The sequence below is a fragment of the Trichoderma breve genome, chromosome 4 (assembly GCF_028502605.1).
Source record: "Trichoderma breve strain T069 chromosome 4, whole genome shotgun sequence".
Classification (NCBI taxonomy): Eukaryota; Fungi; Ascomycota; class Sordariomycetes; order Hypocreales; family Hypocreaceae; genus Trichoderma; species Trichoderma breve.
In genome coordinates, this window is record NC_079235.1 from 3347186 (window position 1) to 3366170 (window position 18985).

Here is an 18985-nt window from a genome sequence, read left to right on the forward strand (position 1 = left end):
CACTAATACTCTCTGATAAAACATGCGGTTTTCCATGTTCTATTTGCGCCCCTCGACCTATAAAACCCGTTATAAACCAAGTCCCAAAAATGCCCAGCGATGGGGATAACCGTTCAAAACTCACCATGATAATGTGATAGCCAAACGGAGTCTTGGCCTCTCCAATTTTAGGATTGCTCGTAGTGCTCGGCTCCAAAGAAAAGGCAACTTCTTCAAACGTAGGATCCAGGCTCCCTTTAATCTTCCAACCTAGAGAACCCCCTGCGGTTGATAGAAAGAATATTATCAGCAACTCATCTTCAGAGCAGTACCAGTTGAGTAAATGAAAATAAGAGGGCGATTTTGAATACCTTGTCGTGCCTTGTCTTCTGAATAGGCCCGTGCCACCTCATCAAATTTGACACCCTCGCTCAGCTTCAGCAAAGCTTCTTCCTTTCTGGCATGTTTTTCGCACTTTTCATCATCAGTATCTCGTCACATGATTTTGGCTCCAATCCGGAAATTGTTGGTTATTGGAAATTTCGAAAGAGTGGAAAGAGTCAAGCCCGTATTCATTTGCAAATGATCTCAGCGCACTTCAAGTTCTTTAGACATACCAGAATGTGACGAACGTTGATAGACATCGCCCCCTTTGCCTTGCCTCCTCCTTCCTTAGCCTCGGCGCCTTTTCCCTTGCCACCGCCTTTATCGCCGGATTTTTTATCGTTCTTGCCCATCGTTTAGGTCTTGTGTAAGTGAATCGGCCAATGGTTGTATGAGTGAAGTTTGTCGATTTGATGAGCCCCGCCACCGGGAAAGCCCCTCCAAAATACAAAGTTATCAGACCCCGGCTTATAGTAGGTTAATACTTGCATATCAAAATCTCGTCCGACAAAAAAAAATGCGACAGCGTGGTATTGATCCAACAATGCCTCTCGCATTTCATAAGAGGGGAGCAAGTGGAATGCTCTATTGATTTGGGGTATCTTGAGCATCTTCCTTGAACCCCATGTCACGCATTCCGTAGCTGTATCTTGCATGCCGGGCCGTTGTCAAAGCAGCGCCAACCTCGAGAGCGCGTCTCCATTGTCGCCGCTCCATGCGTTCTTGTGCTTTCATCAACTTCTAGTCTAGGAAGCTTTGCTCGCCGTGGTGTTGCCGAATCATTTCTCCTTCGAATTTCTCAAATAGCAACCAATCATCCACTTGCGAGGGGCGAGGCACTTTGGCAAGGTCTGCTATGTTCGGCTGGCCTGGGATTCTCTCCAATGTGATGACGGTTCGATGCAGGCGAGTCTGCAAATTCTGCTTATGACTGTATCGCCGGATGATATATCTACAAAATGGGTCAGCACCCGTGGCAGATTACCTTTTTATAAATGAAAGGAGAATGAATATTTACAGTCCGTCATATCGTATGCCAGCCTTCGGGGAGAGTGGGCTCCTGAGCCGGTGACCTCTAAGGATCCGTATTTGGGTACCAACGCAGGATATCAAGGAGACGTGTGTTTCTGAGAGCTTGGCTTCTCGCATGTAGCGAACCGTTCCCGAGGGTAATACTTCTTCTCGGCCAGTGAGTAACGGAACCGCAGCAGCCCCGTATTTGCCTTTTGTTGGCGTCTCGATGATGCTTCCTACAATGCCATCTCGGTGCGCACATGCCAGGTTTAGCCACTAACTAGTAGGTGATGTCAGTATGTTAGATTGCCGAGGGTTTCCGGTCCCGTGAAGCTTACTGCCCTGGTTTGAACTGGAGATTCCACTCAAGCTCCGACAGGGTCCTACACTTCTTCGCCTGCCATAGCTCCTAGCCATCTGAGGCTATGCTGTTGAAAACGACGTCTTTCAGAGTACCAGTGCTTGACAAATTTTGATGTCGGATCTGATCAATGTTGAAGTATTTTTCGCGAAATCTGGCCATCCATAGCCTCTGCAGTCTCTCAGCCATGACTATATCAATCCGAGGTCGGGGATGGGACGAGGCTTGCTGATGCCCCAACGTCAGTATATCAGAGAGAAGCTTATCCAGTCGAGCATTCTGGATTATCGCAAAATCCATGGTTGGCATGATACTGCTCTCGTCTCTCACCAACTCGCGAAGAGCTCTCTTGACGACTCCGGCCCTGGGACCTAGCGAAGCATCCTCAACAAGGTGGGACCGAATGTCATCTGACAGTTCTAACAATTTTGGCTCGTTCAATCGCTTGTTGCTTGAATCAAGCAAGCCAGTCGACCATAGGGCGCCATATAGATCTAAAAACGATGAGAGAAGCAAAATGAACAAGCCTCCTTAGCGAAGATATACCTGGTTGTTCAAGTCTTTTTTCCTCCAAGTCTGAGTCTGAACTTGAGATTTTATAAGATTGCCGCGAGCCGTTAGCGAATCGAATAGCTGGAAGAATCCATCTTAACCGCCGAGGCATCTTGCCGAAAATGTGCCTCTAGGTTGATAAACCGTACTTGGCTTCCAACCTGATGCTTCACACAAAATGTCACGGTAGAGATGAAATGTCAACACGAGCACTCATTATGCAGTGGTCTTACGTCGTTTTGATTGCCATAGTCGTAAAAAAGCGGAGAGAGAAAAGGATAAAAAATAGTTATATGTATCTTGAATTGTGATTTTTATGAGTACCCGTGAGAATGACGAGATATGAGATGGAAAGAAAAGATGATTTATTGTAGGATCGGCATGATGACTAGGTTTAGATGCGGATTGAAGTTATTGAAGCGTCTCCGTTATTGTCCAAATCGGCTTAATAAAATATTGAAGACATGGAAGTGAATGGTAGAAACTCAAGATGTGTAGGCGTTAGTGAGCAGGGCGGTTCTTTCTGTGTGAGGCTGCCTAGGTACTCTTTGATGTCGAGGAAAGTGCTCTACCAAGTGCCTACCTACTTGTAACATGGCCTAGCTAGTCTCAATTGCCCTCTTTGATATCTATAACATATAATCAACGTCGATTGATCCAAATTACTAGTAATTAATGGAAAATATTTTGTAGATCTTTTCATGGTTTCAACAATGTCCCTTCGCAGGTTGGTATACCATCTTGGTTTACACCGCCTACCTCTTTGGTTTCATTGCCAGAGTTCATATGCGCTATGGATTTCACCGCCTACCAAACTCACTCTAAAGAGTCGTTATTGCCGGGAAAATGCGCCCCACAAGACCCAAATAATCTGGGAATGTTTGGTGAGAATTTCAGATAGTGAGGCTCAACTCAATTGATTCACGTTTCTGTTGTTGCATCAACATTATCATGAGTGAACAAGCGCATTACAATGTGCGCCAGAGTGCGTCTCACGCCAAATCAATAGGCATTACGCAACGCGCAACGCCTCTGCGATTCCCATGGGTCGGCGATTTGCGCGTGAGGTACGCGCTTCTTCAAAATCTCCGAGATGAGAGAGCAGGATCAATGGTTTTGCTAATGCTATTATAGATTCTCGGATTTTCAAGTCAATGAGATTGGAAAAGACGGAGCTGTTGTGCATCTGCACAAGATTGGGCTGAATGGTCAAGATAAGCAGGTAAAGGATCTCTAAAAGGTTGCTATAAATGGAGCTGACCGATTGCGCAGACAACAGATGCTGCTCCAGCGCAAGAAGCCGGGACACCCAAGGAGCAGCAAGAACCTGCCAGCAATGCTGGTAATGCCGATGCCAATGATGCCAACGACACGCCTCAAGAGAAGGAGATCATAGAAGTTCCGGCAGAAGATGTCACTGCTCTCAGCAACCTGGCTGGTGAAAAGTTTGCGGAAGAGCTCGTCCAGCTGTTCAGAGACAGCCAAGTGGAAGCTTCAGAAAAGAAAAAGCCAGTTGTCTCCGAGCCAGTGGATGACAGGTCCAAAAGAGGCGAAATTCATCAGGAAATCCGACGGATTTTCAACTCCAGGATAGAGACTAGCACGGACGATGCTGGTGCCATCATTGCAAGCTTTTCGGCACCCACGAAGCGAGGCAAGAGAGGCCGAGGCGGACGCAATCGCAATCGGAACAAGCAAGATGACCAGCCGATTGGCGAGTATCTTCACTTTACGCTCTTCAAAGACAATCGCGACACCATGGATGCCGTCAACCAGATTGCCCGTATTCTCAAGGTGAAGCCGCAGGTGATCAATTATGCAGGCACCAAGGACCGACGTGCTTCTACAGTCCAACGTTGCTCTGTCCGATACACACGGGATCGAAGCCTCGCAGGCATCAACGGAAAGCTCTGGGGAATAACAACGGGCGACTACGAGTACAAGTCAGAGCCTATCCATCTAGGAGAGCTGCTAGGAAATGAGTTTGCCATTACCATCAAAAACTGTCAAATCGTCGGCGAAGCCAGCGCCAAGCCAATTTCCGAGCAGGTCGATTTGATGCGTTCCAATGTCCAGTCTGCATTGGACCATATGACCGAGCATGGCTGGATTAACTATTTTGGCCACCAGAGATTTGGCACCCACCAGATTGGAACTCATGAAGTTGGAAAGCTGATTTTGGGAGACAACTACGAGGGTGCAATCAATGCTATCCTCGCCTATGATGAAGAGATTGCCCAAAAGGCAGAAACAGAAGGAATCCCCGAGGAGCCGGCCAAGAGGGACGAATACAGTCGTCACCTTGCCTGCATGCTGTTCAGGACCGAAAAAGACGTCGAAAAGGCCATTGAGATTATGCCCAGGCGATTCTCAGCCGAAGTGTGCGTTCTTCGACACCTAAACAGGCAAGGCAAGCAGTCCAGAAGAGACTTTGTCGGCGCCCTCATCCACATCACCAGAGGATTACGATCAATGTACCTCCACGCATGCCAGTCCCACGTGTGGAACCACGCCGCGAGCAGGCGATGGGAGCTCCACGGCGAAAAGGTCGTCAAGGGAGACCTCGTCATCGTTGAAACCGAGGCCGCCCCCCAGGTCAGCGGCCAGGACCAGGACGGCGACGACATCATCAACCCATCAGCCGAGTACGACGACGACGACGTCCCCCTGCGCGCCAGACCCCTGACCGAGGAAGAGGCGTCCAGCGGCAAGTACACGGTGCACGACATCGTCCTCCCCACGCCGGGCTACGACGTCATCTACCCGGACAATGAGATTGGCGAGTTCTACAAGGAATTCATGGGCCGCGAGGAGAACGGCGCGCTGGACCCGCACAAGATGCGCCGCATGCGCCGCGAGTTCAGCTTGCCCGGGCGGTACCGCAAGCTCATGAACAGGTTCCTCGCCAAACCCGCCGTCGAGTTCAAGACGTACGTGAGCGACGAGGAGCAAATGCACCCTACCGACCTGGACATCATCAGAGCCGCACATAGAGCCGGCGGTAGCAACAAGCGCTCTCGCGAAGAAGGCGATGATGCAAGACCGAGCAAAGTAGCCAAGGTGGAAGGAGAAGACCAAGCTTCCAACGAGGCTGCAACTGGAAACGACAAGGCTGAAGAAGTTCCAAAGGCAGAAGAAGCCATGGAAGTGGACCAGCCGCTCAAAATCGCCGCGGTCATCAAGTTCCAGCTCGGCAGAAGTGCCTACGCCACCGTCACGCTTCGAGAACTCATGGGAGACCCCCCTGAGACCAACACAGCTTAATAGGCCACATCCGCCTCCATATGCATAGAAATACCGCACTCTACTGTTTCAAGGGATATCTCTTTTTTTGGCATATTTCATCTTTTTTTTTTTCTTCTGCTTTCTGCTATAGTTTGGATAACTAAAACGATCCCGTGTATATAAACGCCATATTGACAAGAATGAAGATGATGTAAAAAAAACACCAGAAGAATCGCTATGTGCAAGCGCTTGATATTCAAGTTTATGTTGAGAGGTGCCAATTTGACAGCTCCACAATGTAGATTGAACAACCCCTTATCGCTGTTCTCCTCCTCATCCTCCTCTTCTTCTTCTTGCTGAAAGTAGTTTCATGCTCGCTTTCTGACCCGTGTCAAATCCACCGCAGCAGGCCCAGATTCCTCTCCATGAGTGGGGTAAAACTCGTCCTTGATCCAATAATCACATATGCCCAATTATTGTTTTCGTATTTGTGATGCCGTTACGACCTTGCGATCTGCGTTATACGACGAGGCCAGCCAGCTGGTCTAATCGTAAATGAATGGCAATGTATCGTTTCAAAAGTGTTGTTTAGAGTCAGAAGCTTCATCGACCGCCGACCTGTTTCTCGTCCCAACCCCACACAAAGGAGAGGTATTTCACCATGTTGACCCTCTTGGATCGCATCTCGACCATCCACGGGTGTTCTAGCATTTTCCAGGGGCTGGCTCTGCGGTTAGGCTGCTTCTCCAAACTAAAAGAAACGAAAAGTTAGCGACAAGTCTCAAAACAGAGCAATATTAGAGCAACATACCAGCACTCAATAAAGTATTTAAAGTTGTCGCTCCAGTACACGTCGTTGTCGGGCTCGTCCTTGAGTTTCGGTACAGGTTGCCTAACAATGTACGTGAGAAGATCGATCAGACCCGCACGAGGCTGCATCTCCGTCCCGTCTGCAGGGAAAGGAAACCTGTGCTGGGCGACTTCGAGCAATGTGACTCCCGTGGACCACACGTCTGAAGTGATGGTGTATGACTGGCCAGTAATTCGCTCTGGGGCCATGTAGTAGCTTGTTCCGATAAAGGTGTTGGCTTCGCCTTTCGTTCCGAAATCTCCAGACACACCAAAATCGCACAGCTTAACTGAGCCGTCACGGCAAAGCAAGATGTTGGAGGGCTTGATGTCTCGGTGAATGATCCTTCGTGTGTGGAGATAGGTCAGGCCGCCCAAAACACCTTCGGCAATCTTTCCCAGTACTTTTTCACCAGTACGGCCTCCTAGCCTCTTCACCTCTTTGTAAATGCTGTCTAATGAGCCTCCTTCGCAAAACTCCATGGCGATGGAAATGGTAGCCGTGGAGGGATCAACGAATGCTCCGTAGTAACGACAAATGTGATCGGAAGCACATTCCTTGTTGAAACCCAGTTCTCGCACGATTTGCTTCTTAACATCAGGATCAGGGTTGGTAGTGATGACCTAGATGTAGTATTAGCATCGCCATCAGCATGGTGGTTATACTCAGAAATCATTTACCTTGAGGGCAAAGATAGTCTTGCCGCCTTTAAGCATAGCCTTGGTGACCGCTCCTCCTGCACCTTCACCGAGGTTGCCCAACTCAACGATTCGCTTTTCCAAACTAGCAATTCTCCATCCTTCATCGTCCAAATCCTCGACATCCGCATTCCTTGCTTTCTCAATGCTGAGTCGGTCAAATCCTTCCAGGCCCTGCAGGCTCCCATCTCGCTCCATGGAAACACCGCCTTCGCTTCTCATTGAGCCGACGGCAGATACAGGATCCGGGGTACCTTGGGGTCGCGTTACAGGGATGCCAAACTGGGAGGCAAATGAAAGGGCCGAAAACTGAGAGCCCGCAGACGTGGGGTTGCTTGCCCGGCCATCAAGAGGGCCGAAGCTGCCAGACCTTGAATGCGCCGCACTGCTCTCGCTGCCACCGCCAGCAGACTGTCCGGGCTGTATTCCCTGCTGCCTCGCAGGTTGTTCATATGGTGTGACCTGGCTCCCCATAGGAGTGGCCAGGTGTAGAGTCGGTAGGGGTGGCCTAGCGGGCGGCTGGATCGTCAGGTTGCCCACCGGCTTGGCATTTGGTGATGGAGGGATGGCCAGACCCAATCTAGGAGCAGCACGGCCTCGGTTGCCGGGAATGGCAGGACGGAGAAGAGGTGCGGGAGAGTTCATGATCGGTACAGACATCGGAGTTGATGCAGGAGTTGGAAGAGCAGAGGAGGAGGAGGAGACGGGATGCTGCAGCGGAGCAGGTCGGTTAGTTTGTGTGTGCCCAGGAGACGGAGAATGCATGAAACTCACGAGCTGGGCGGCGGGGTCGGTGCCCTGGGATTGTGAAGGGGCTGCGTCAGCCATGGTGAGCAGTGCCGGTCAAGGCAGTTTGTCGCAATCTATCCAAACGAGCGAATTGTTGATGGTGGTGAGATGGCAGGGGGACCTTTGCGAGGCTGAAGGTCGGAGCGGTACTCAAAAAAATACTCCCAACGGTCAAGCAGGTACAGAGCACAAAATCGGCCACGGCAGAAAAAAAAGAGGGAGCGTCCTAACAGCGGTCGGACGAAAGCAGTGCTAAATAGACGGCAGGAAGAGGGCCAGAGGGCGCTCAAATGGAGTGACGCTGATGCTAGAAAAATTCAAATATCGGCAGACGACTTGCTATGCGTTGGCAAGTAATATCTCAAATCGCAGGAGGCGAATGCTCGCATGCACAGTCTATTGGAGCCAGCGTGGGTCGAAGGCGAGTGAGGGGACGCTCGAGAGGGGATAGTCGGCTTAAGCGTCTGTTGCAAGACAAAAAAGGCAGCGCCGCCAGATGCACAAAGGCAAAGAAAGAAGAATGAAGAATAAAATAAACTGCAAGAAGCAAACGAGGGATGCAGACGATGGCTCAAGGTTGGCTGAAGGTGAAGCTTATGGCCAGCTCGGGGTCTAGTAGATTTTTTTTATTGTGTAGGGGAGAAGTCGGGCTACATGTACGTGGACGAGATGCAGAGGGATTCGAGGTGGGTTACTCCGTACGGAGTACAGCTCCTGGGATTTTGGGCGTCGGCAACGCAAGTACCTACATGTACCTACCTGAAGCGGCATATGCGCGCCAGCGGAGTCAGTGGCATTGTGCATGGCGCATAGTGGTGACAGGCCCCTGTAGGCCAGCCAGCGGCAGAGGCTCTGTACAGGGCGGGTACCTGTAGACTGTAGTTGATGGGATGGAGCGGATCAATGCCCGCCAACATGGAACGTCGAAGCACCGGAGAGGTACATGACTGGAGGTATGGACGTTGGGTAGCACTTGGGAGGCGCTGCAAGGAAGCACCACTGGGGGGCGCTGTGGGGAGAGCTTCAGGCACTGTAGGGCTCCCAAAGGCCCCCAAGAGCTCTCGTGCTCAGCCAAGCAAGCGGCGCTAACGTGTCAGTGGAGATGAGGGATGGGTGGAGCAGAAAGAAGCTGGCAGCCGGTTTCCGCGGCTGCTGCTGAGACTTGCGGTGGTGAAACGACGTCTCGGGACGTGGAGATGAGCTGGGAGCAGCAAATGGGCAAATCAGCGCGCGGAACATGGAGGGCAAACAAGCAGAAGCAATTACGGGTGCTACAGGTTGGTATCATGTGTCTCTGCTCCAGTAATATCAGTACGAGTACCAAGTCGACTACTACTAGTATCTAACAGCACGGCGTACCTATCTGGATGCGGAGAGACGGCACGGCCGAGGCCTATCAGCGTCGTCAACGATCCTCCAGGGGCATCGGAAGGAAAATTGCAGAGCCCAAAGCATGAAGCACGACGTACCTATCACAGCAAACGATCCGCGCGAGTACTGTACTTGGAACAAAGTTCCAGTCTATGTATCGACATGTTCCCATCGCCGGCCCTATGGGGCAGACGAGCCGGCAGCACTAGCCAGGGTCGTTGGGCGCGGCGCAGTATCAAGCTCATCCCAAGCATCAAGTCTGTTGTTAGCTTACCCTACAACACCATGTCATGCGCCTGGGAATTGCTCATTTGGAATTCTTTTGCGCCCCTGAGCCGTCTACCCGTCATCCGTCTGCAGCACAGGTCAGCCGTGGTGAGACTGATGGCAAAATGCGTCCGGCAAAAGGGCCGCTGATCTCGAGCCATGGCAAAGAGTCGCAGCCTTGGTGTGCCGGGCGCTGACTTGTCCGCGCAGCTGAGCCGCGGCAATCCAACAAGGATTCAAGTCAACGCAGACATGAGCATCAGCCCTGCTGGAAAAGTCCCGAACTCGTCGACACGTGGAATGTAAGACCAGTGGCCACCACCTTTTTGAATTGGCCGCCCACCCTGCAGCAGCTAGACAGAAGGATAGGGAGTGGGCTGGCATCCCATTCATTCGACATTGCAGTTGTTCTGGGCCCCCAAAATCCCATCAATGCTAAGCATTGTTGTCTGACACACTGCATCAAAGCCGGGCCAATGAAGACGCAGGGTCCTGTCCCCAGAAACCATCACAGGTTCGGCGAGTCCAGGAGGACGGGCAAACAGCGTTGCAGCCAAGCTTTTCATTTCAAAGCGCAGTCAACCTTGGGATTCGACCGACCTGCAGCTTGCATATCGCGTCGTACCCAGACGTCCCTCTGCAGTTAAGATTTGAGGGCTTCTAAAATAAACCACTGCGCGGCTCGTATTGGCCCAGACGCCAGACGTGGTCACAGGTGCTCGACTGATGCGGTTTCAAGTGCGGCGCAGCTTGCAGACTGGCTGACATCGAGCCAATAAGCATCGCTGCGCCTTTAGCCTTGCGTTTCTCCAAGCGCGCGTCTACGCGCCCAGCCTCTGGTTGGTTCGTCCATTTGACGGGCAACCGAAAGAGAAGCGGCAGCGGGTGGATCTCGCCTGCAAAATCGACGCACATCTGTTTCAAAAATAGATTCATGAGGCTCCGACGGCTACAGAGTAGTACTGCGATGTCTTTAATTCTCCATATAGAACATTAAACGCGGCTCTGGATGGATACTTTGGAGTTGATCTCTGATGTGGTGCCACCAAACAGGGAAAGCGGTGAGCTACGAACCCCACTCGGCCGCGCTGCCCCACATGTCCAATGGCCAAACTCCAACTTTTTTTTTTAGGTACCGGTTAGCAGATCGCCAAATTTTTTTGCATCAGAACGCTGGGAGTGCGTCCACAAATTGCACAATTCCAAGCCCCCCAGCATGCCCTCCAAAGGTGTCACACACAAGGACCGGTCTTCGGATCCGGAGCTCTCTTCCAATGCGGGATCATCCTCCGATGAGTCCGATTATCTCGACAGTGCTGCTGCCCGCAAACGGCGCCGCACCTCTCCCGAGCTTCAAGTTGGAGTCGACGAGAGCGATGACGACGAGGAAGATGGTGGCAGAATCCCACAGCTGCCAGTGGCCGCTATAGCGGTGCCGTCTCGAGTCAAACGAAGTGTTGAAAAGAAGGAAGACGTCAAGCCTGCTAGCAAAGCTGCTGCCATATCGCAACCGCAACCGCAAAATCCCATTCTTGCACCGACCGACCCCAATACCACATTTTCTGCCCTCAATGTGCGGCCATGGCTTGTCCAGTCGCTTGGAAACATGGCCATCAGACGACCAACCGGTATTCAGAAGGGATGCATACCGGAGATATTAAAGGGAAGAGACTGCATTGGTGGTAGCAGAACGGGATCGGGAAAAACAGTTGCTTTTGCTGTTCCTGTTCTCCAGAAGTGGGCAGAGGACCCAACCGCAATCTTTGCCGTCATTCTCACACCAACCCGCGAGCTTGCTCTTCAGATTTATGAGCAGTTCAAGGCAATTTCATCGCCTCAGAGCCTCAAGATGATTCTTGTGACGGGTGGTGCCGACATGCGATCCCAAGCCATTGCACTGGCTCAACGACCACATGTCATCATTGCGACCCCTGGACGTCTGGCGGACCATATCAGGACATCTGGAGAGGACACAATCTGCGGACTACGAAGAGTGCGTTATGTGGTCCTCGACGAAGCCGATCGCCTTTTACATGCCGCTGGCAAGGGAAGCATGCTGCCCGATGTTGAGGAGTGCTTGTCAGTGCTGCCTCCCGCCTCCGAAAGACAAACCCTTCTCTTCACAGCCACCATCACTCCGGAGGTGCGAGCGCTCAAAGATCTTCCACAGAGACCTGGAAAGCTACCCGTCTTCGTCTGTGAGGTGGACACACAGATGCTTGCCATCCCGGCAACTCTAAGTCAGAAGCATGTGCAGATCCCTATCACTCACAAGGAACACTACCTCCACGTCTTCCTTCTCACCGAGGCCAATGTCAACAAGACGGTCATCATATTTTGCAACCGTACATCAACGGCAGAGTACCTTCATCATCTGCTGCGATTACTAGACCACCGAGTCACCTCTTTGCACTCCAAGCTTCCCCAGAGACAGCGAACGGATAACCTAGCGCGCTTCCGCGCATCAGCGGCCAGGATCTTGGTGGCCACGGATGTCGCGGCCCGTGGTCTCGATATCCAAGAAGTTAGCCTGGTAATCAACTATGATATCCCTCGGGACCCGGATGACTATATCCATCGAGTGGGACGTACCGCCCGTGCGGGCCGCAAAGGTGAGGCCGTGACACTTGTGGGCCAACGAGATGTGGAATTGGTCTTGGCCATTGAAGAGCGGGTGGGCAGGCAGATGGAGGCTTGGGAAGAGGAGGGCGTCAACCTGGAGACGAGAGTCATCCGAGACGCCCTAAAGGTGGTCGGCGAGAAGAAGCGGGAGGCGCTGCTGGAGATGGAGGAGGGCAGGGAAGTTGGCGGCAAGAGGAAAAGGATGAAACAGAAACTTCAGGCATAGACGTGAGCATAGTCTCACCATTACAAGAGCAGAGAGCATCATCAATTTCCAAGCGACATCTTTTTTCATCTTCCCCAATAGTTCGTGTCATTATCGTTTGGGTCTCTTTTGCCGTTATTGCTACTGCAAGGTACGATTGCTGTTATTACTGTTGATATTGACCTTGCTATCTTTAGGAGTTGCTCACGGGCCATTCTCTTCCCGTTCGCTTGGAGGGGGGCGTGCGAGAGAAGCATCGCCCGCAAGCTGGACTACGTTTCGCGATGTACCACTCCGTCGGTATCCAGTAACACCATGGTCTGGCAACTTCTCCTCCCCCTTCGCTTGGAGGGGGGGGGGGGGCGTGCAAGAGAAGCATCGCCCGCAAAGCTGGACCACGTCTCGCGATGTACCACTCCGTCGGTACCCAGTAATACATACCATCGTCTGGCAACTCGTCGATCAGGGGGAAACATGTCAGCAAACAGGGCTGGCATACAGAACACGAACACTGGGCATGAGTTTGCGCGTCGGCAACAGCGCGCGCAATAACTTCCCATCTCCACCACCAAAGCAAGAACACCAGAGGTACTCGTAAGCAGTGACCACGATGCGAGAGCTAGCGACGGCGCATCATTTTCAGATCCCGGTTCCAGACTGCTGGGTAAGCTGTCCTTCCCCAATGCGGTAACCACAGGGAGATGATAATCAGGGGAAAGAGGGTGGAAGCTTCCCGTCAGAAACACGGGTTCTGACAGGTTACCGGGCGGCCCATTGCGCTGGGACGGGAGCCAAAAATACGGCCAGGGGTTATTGGAATTGAGGGGAGGGATGGCCCCATCTTACGCCGCATCGGAGTGCCTGATTTGTTGGTCAGCCCTCTCTCTCTCTTCCCCCAGCTTACGAGGCACGGCACGGACTGCGGAGTGCGCAAAGGCATTTTGATATGGAGGGTGGGAGCGAGAGATGAGAGTGAGGTTCTGCCCTATGGCCATGGCAGGGGGGCCATGCTTAAGTGGGTTAAAATGCGGATGACGGCCGTCTTCAAAGGTTCCCAGGTGATTTCCAAAGGCTGTCACACAACAGGGGGATACTATCACATCCAAGTATAGCTTTTGGGGGAGACGGCATAATGTCTGTGTGTGTTCTTCAATGAGCAGGGCTGTCGGGCTTCACTTTCGAACGCGCAAGGGGGGGAGTGCATGCCAAGACCAACGTGCCCCTTTGCTTTCCAATCAGCTTTGGGACCGGTGGGATGGACGACCTTGCCGATCCATCTCATTACCAGAGCAGCGGGATAGGCGATCCCTGATTTGATTTGGTTTGCGTTTGGGGGAGTTCTCCTTTTCACTTCACCTTGCACTCGCTCTGCCTTACGCGCGCGGGATAGGTGCTGTCAAGGTAGATGCGGAGTCGGACTGGTATCAAAGCTCAGACCTTGCGGGCACATGGGCGTATAGTATTCGCTTTATGGCAGGAGACATTAGCCACAAGGTTCGATCATCGAATAGAACCCTGTATTAGTGAATAGACAGAAATTCATCGAAAACTGACCGTCTTGCCTGTGACATCGCCGAGTGCCGGCTCGGCGCGGCGGCTGTGTTGACCGAAGCCAGATGATCGAATCATCAAGACAACTGGGTGCAGCAGGACTGAGATCTCACTTCCCCAAACGACGGAGTCCGCGGCAACGGAACCATGTCATTGCATCGGCGAGACACGTTCTTGTTGGTCAAGGGGTGCGATGAAGGAAGCCGAGGAACATGGTCGTATGATTGGAGCCAAGTTGACTAATCGCGCAGACATCTGATGAGCTCCGTACGTTACGGATAGCGCGATCCGAGGTAGAGGGAATTTACCTAGAAGGATAGCGTCGACGATTCCGTTTTCCAAATTGAGCGCAATTTGCTCTTTCAAGGAATTGATGATTACCACCCGGTTGGTTGTCTGCTGGTGATTGCTGCCGGGTTCATGGCCTTGTGGATAAGGTAAAGGAGTAGATTGTAGTATTACTCGTATTTACTCCTGATTTACACGTACTCTGCGATCCTGGCGGGCCGTCCCAATCGTGGTGGACCACAGGGTAGCTACTCATGCTATTTTCAGGCCATGTATGGAGTCTGCTTGGTGTCTCCCGCAAGAAAAGAGGGACGATGTTCGGGAATACCAGCCGGATATTCACTCACCCACTCATTGTACCTATGCTGCATGCCGCGGCAGAGGAACTGCGTTGACATGGCTCTGCTTACGTCAAGACAAGGCTCGTGTCCGAAAAAACAAACGGTTCACAAAATAACGCCGATATCCCATGGAGACGGAGGCGGACGCCCGCAAGCGCAAGGCTCGAACCCGACCAGGGAGGAGCCGGAAGCAAGACTGCCTATTGGCGAGCCTCGTCCTGGCAACGAGAGCAACGGAAGAGTCCATGTCCGCGGCGAACGGAGTCTGCCAAACCACCGGAGAGCGAAGTCACGAGATTTTCTGTGGTGTGTACACAAGAAAGGATCTTCGCTCTTCGAAAGCGGCATGGTCGGAATATGCATGGAAGCATGGAAGAAGGACGCAAGGACGCCCGAGGCGCTTCCACGGATCTCGATCACGGGAAGAAGGCCACAAGAACAAAAGAAGCGGACCGCCTTTGCATCCCGTATCTGCACTTTGACGTGACGAAATAGGGGAGATGCTGCAACCGCACCCCCAAAAAGCCGGCAGATCTGTTTTGTGCGTTGTTCGTCCGGAAAAGCACCATTCGCCCGGGCGAAGCTGGGCGTCATGGCGTCGGCGATTGGGATTGGCTGCGAAGCATCGGCTATCGGTTGATGGGTCTTCTCTGCATGTTCTTTGTTGCTTCCATTGATATTTTTCTGTTCTAGTGCGACCCCCGGCTAAAGAGCAGAAAAATGACGGCATTTAATGGGGCCCCTGGGAAACGTGCGTGGTGATAGGGCAATGGCCGTCTTCGGCATTGTGGCGGACAAAAGGCGGCATCTACCGCCCTGGACCCTTTTTCTTCGCTCTCGCTTCCCTCGCTGCGGAACTGTTGTTGCCGCAATCTGTGCCGCAACGCACGTACTGGGTAGTGAATGTACTATGACGTCCATTGCTGTTGAACGACCCTGGGCGATAGATTAAAAGGCACGCCGATTAAGCATTACCTCGGATAGGAAAGAAGGATCTCCGTACACGCGATGATTGATAAGGTGCAGCGAAAATCAGTGGAAGTTGCCGTTTTGATTACCTAACTGGGGGTGATGAGGAAACCAGCGGGATGACCACAATTTCGATTCATGAAATCTGGGGTTGAGAGCACAAGGTCTGTGTCACGGGAACGGTGCCCTGACTTGAGTCAAACAGACAGCGCTGCGGCACGTGCAATGCTTAAACGCCAAGCATTGTGCCCCAGCGGCAAACGACAAACTCAAAACCCAAACCCAGCGATTGATGATGATCAGGTAAGATACATAGTAAAGATGGCAGCGGAGGTATCCATCGCGGATTTGTGGATTCCCGCGCCATGTGCCCCGGTGGAACTTTGCTCTTCGGACCCAGACGGACGGGAGTTGATGGGCGTAGAGTTAAAAAGTTGGCGCCATGCCTGATGCGGCGATTTGAAATGCTGTGCTGACAGATGGCATTAATCATCTTTCAATCTCGCAAGCCCCGAAACCCCGGCTCGTTGTTGTCTTATCGACCCTGGAGCGACGGAACCGCTTTGGGAATAGCGCCATGGTTTCGCGATGGCATCCTTCGCCCGCTGGTTCGTGCCTGGGCTGAAACACGGCTGTAGATGACACTAATTGCAGGGAGAGAGATCTTACAGTGTCTGTGCCTGCGAAATTGGATGGGGAAGAAGCCTGTGCTGACGAGGAACTCGTATCGTGTCGGTTGTCGCCTGCAGGGCTGAGGGGGAATGTCTCGGCGTCCATAGTGAATCAAACAAAAGGGAAAACATTGTGGGCTAAAAATAATCGTTAATCCGTACTAAAACAGGGTACGATGTGTTAGAATTGGAGTCGTAGGTAATACGCATGGCTTGCACGCACCAGGCGGATTGCCGTCAGGGTAGCCGTCGTAATGGTTGCCGTTTGGGTAGCCGTTATGGCTGCCGTTATGATAGCCGTCAATTTGAAATGGCTGACGAGCTTAATCCTAAGCAAGCCGTGAACGAAAGCGAGCTGGGCGACGCGGACGATAATCGAGCCGCCGTGGCTGCGCTGTGCCGTTGCTACGGAATTCCGCAGTGGAATTGGCTGAGCTGATGACGATTGCCAGCTTTGTCCAGATGCGGCAGCAACTGAGCGCCAGGAGAGCTTGTGCAGTTTGGGTTAGCCTTTCGATAGGTAGGCAATCCTCATCGCTCGCTGTTTTGCTGGCGTGGGGTTTTGCAGCAAGCAAAAGCCACATCTCCGAAAAGCCCAACTCGGCATTCGGGCGCGGGCGATGCGCGTATATCCTCGGGCTCTGTCAGCAACACAGACACCGTCTGCGTCTGCACCTGTGATTGGCCACATCGGCAGCCATCGAATGGACGGGCGGACCAAAGAGTGCCGGACAAAACACAAAATCTTGCCGCATCCCGATTCCGCAGCGCATCATTGGCTCGATGGCCGCGTACGAGGATAACGACCTGCGCATTCGCATTCCTTCATCCCTGCGCCACGTCGCAAGTGCGTGCAAGCCCCTTTTCCCTGAGATCGTGGGTTTGGATGTTGGGGCCTTATCATCAGCCTTGACGTGCTGACTGATGGGATCGCCCAGGGCTTGGAGTTGCTTTTGATTGACGTGGTCTGTGCCGCCGCCCCTCCCATTAAGGATTTGAATTGGGTACGTACCCGGTTGTCTGTGGACTTGAGAGTGGTGCCTTGCCGAGGGCCGCAATACCCACCCAAGACCGTCGGAGTCATCAAAAATGGGTCTCAATCGACTCAGCCCTACTAACTCGCTACTCTCGCTACAGGCTACAGGCTACAGTGCCGGCTTCAAACAGCGGGTAGGACAAACAACAGAATATCGACACCCCTGGCCCCAATCTCAATTCCAATTCCAATTGATGGGTCTGATTGGTGATGGCAGGTGCCGGGCTGAGATTTGGGCCAATTCACGGCGATGACTGCGATATGGCTTGCATTTTCCTAGGTGCATTGGAAGACTCATTATGCACGATTGCGGACATAGGACATAGGATATAGGCAGTTCTACACTGGTGGTTATTTACGGCCGATGAGACAGACACGTCTCGGAGGTCCGTCGCTCTCGTCTCCACGTCCCGTCCCCGACCACCGATCAGCCGGGCTCAATACACGCCTGTGATTGTCTTGACGGTTGGCAGCGACAGTTTTGTTTGAGACGGCGCTCGGCAAACGGAACGGCTGCGGGCACTCAGTATTACTATCCTACTCCGTACCATGTTACAGTCCAGGCATCCCATCCAGGTACTCATACTAGGCACCAGAAATGAACGGCCGGCGTCGCTGTTGCTAGTGAAGCAGGGAGACGCAAGCGCAACGCGGCGCCTGTGCTAATCAAAGCGGATGCGAGCAATACGTTGGCCGTGTGCGAGTAAAAAAAAGAAAAATAGCCTGTGATATGGTGTCAGTCCAAAACGACCGTTTAGGGCTGTGCTAGACGCTGTCGTGGCCTGCTTGGCAGATTCGTATACACGTACGACGTACGACGTACGATGCATAACTACTAGTAGGTGCTAGGGATTCGCACTAATGCTGTTATGCGAGAGCGAGAAAAAGAAAAGAAAACAGCGAGAAGACACGCAAAGATTGAAATTGCCGAATAGGATATCCGCGGGCACCGCATTGGGACAGATTGTGCGCAAAAGGATGTGAAACCTGGGGTCACGCTGACTGTCAAGCCCCCCAGGCTGCGACACAACAGGCCAGATCACGGGCGGGCTGAGATTGAGCTGCGTTTAATTGCGATTGAATTACGGATGCCAAATGCGTGTCCCTGAGCAAAGCCTCGTGCACGGCCATGCGAATTATGCGCAATGCGCAGCAATTTCAGCCCATTTGCAGCTTCGTAGCTTCGCACGTACGCGTACCTGGCCCCAACAACAGTGATAGCAACGACAATTGCTCGAATGGGCAATGCACTCCTTGTCGCGATGGCTTCCTTTCGAATTGGATTGCCTAAAACAGCAAAACCATCCCAGCGTGGGTGACAAATGGGGGAGTGCGATTGCGATGAGATCTTCGCTCACGAGTTGGGCGGCACTAGTTACTAAGGAATCGGCAAGCATAACGGTATCAAAAGCAATTGGCAAGGGGAGTGGACGCAGCATTCTTTGATTTGATTCCACGTTAGCGCAAAGTCTGATCTGTTGATGACTGTGCCGAATCGACGAGCATTACTACGCAATGACAGCGGTGCTGAGAAATAGACAAACGGAGCAATTAGGCCTCGGACAACGGTGCAGTGTCGGACATTGTAGGTCAGGGCTTGTTAATCAGCGGCCCTTCCAGTTGAGCTTGAGGGCAGGGAGAAGGGAAGTGCCAGGTGTGGGGCAGCCTGTGATTCATAATCCACAGCGTCGGCTGGTGCTCACGGGCGAATCAGCGGTGTCGTGCACGCTGTCGAGCCAATCGTGATCAGTAATGGCGAGGGGTGCCGTCGTTAAGCCCGTAGCGAAAGGGAAGCGGAAGCTTCCAGCTAAA

General features: G+C 52.4%; 6 protein-coding genes across 6 annotated transcripts; 2 read left to right on the top strand and 4 right to left on the bottom strand.

Moving 5' to 3' along the window:
• Positions 1-39: 39 nt before the first annotated feature.
• T069G_07258 (PPIC-type PPIASE domain-containing protein) lies at positions 40-716 on the bottom strand (the record flags this gene model as incomplete). Its single annotated transcript, XM_056174468.1, has 4 exons — positions 40-57; positions 125-261; positions 351-453; positions 597-716. The coding sequence occupies 4 exons, from the start codon at positions 714-716 to the stop codon at positions 40-42; spliced, it is 378 nt and encodes a 125-aa protein (XP_056028047.1).
• Positions 717-1104: 388 nt separating this feature from the next.
• On the bottom strand, positions 1105-1512 carry T069G_07259 (SAD/SRA domain-containing protein; the record flags this gene model as incomplete). The annotated part of the gene is made up of 2 exons (XM_056174469.1): positions 1105-1315; positions 1382-1512. The coding sequence occupies 2 exons, from the start codon at positions 1510-1512 to the stop codon at positions 1105-1107; spliced, it is 342 nt and encodes a 113-aa protein (XP_056028048.1).
• Positions 1513-1646: 134 nt separating this feature from the next.
• Positions 1647-2402, bottom strand: T069G_07260 (uncharacterized protein; the record flags this gene model as incomplete). The annotated part of the gene is made up of 4 exons (XM_056174470.1): positions 1647-1657; positions 1716-1760; positions 1834-2232; positions 2285-2402. The coding sequence occupies 4 exons, from the start codon at positions 2400-2402 to the stop codon at positions 1647-1649; spliced, it is 573 nt and encodes a 190-aa protein (XP_056028049.1).
• Positions 2403-3241: 839 nt separating this feature from the next.
• Positions 3242-5554, top strand: T069G_07261 (tRNA pseudouridine synthase D (TruD) domain-containing protein; the record flags this gene model as incomplete). The annotated part of the gene is made up of 3 exons (XM_056174471.1): positions 3242-3357; positions 3425-3512; positions 3605-5554. 3 exons carry the CDS (start codon positions 3242-3244, stop codon positions 5552-5554), a joined length of 2154 nt encoding a protein of 717 aa, XP_056028050.1.
• A 564-nt stretch (positions 5555-6118) lies between these two features.
• T069G_07262 (protein kinase domain-containing protein) lies at positions 6119-7891 on the bottom strand (the record flags this gene model as incomplete). The annotated part of the gene is made up of 4 exons (XM_056174472.1): positions 6119-6266; positions 6327-6988; positions 7046-7774; positions 7838-7891. The coding sequence occupies 4 exons, from the start codon at positions 7889-7891 to the stop codon at positions 6119-6121; spliced, it is 1593 nt and encodes a 530-aa protein (XP_056028051.1).
• Positions 7892-10706: 2815 nt separating this feature from the next.
• T069G_07263 (DEAD/DEAH box helicase domain-containing protein) lies at positions 10707-12338 on the top strand (the record flags this gene model as incomplete). The annotated part of the gene is made up of 1 exon (XM_056174473.1): positions 10707-12338. One exon carries the CDS (start codon positions 10707-10709, stop codon positions 12336-12338), a length of 1632 nt encoding a protein of 543 aa, XP_056028052.1.
• Positions 12339-18985: the final 6647 nt, after the last annotated feature.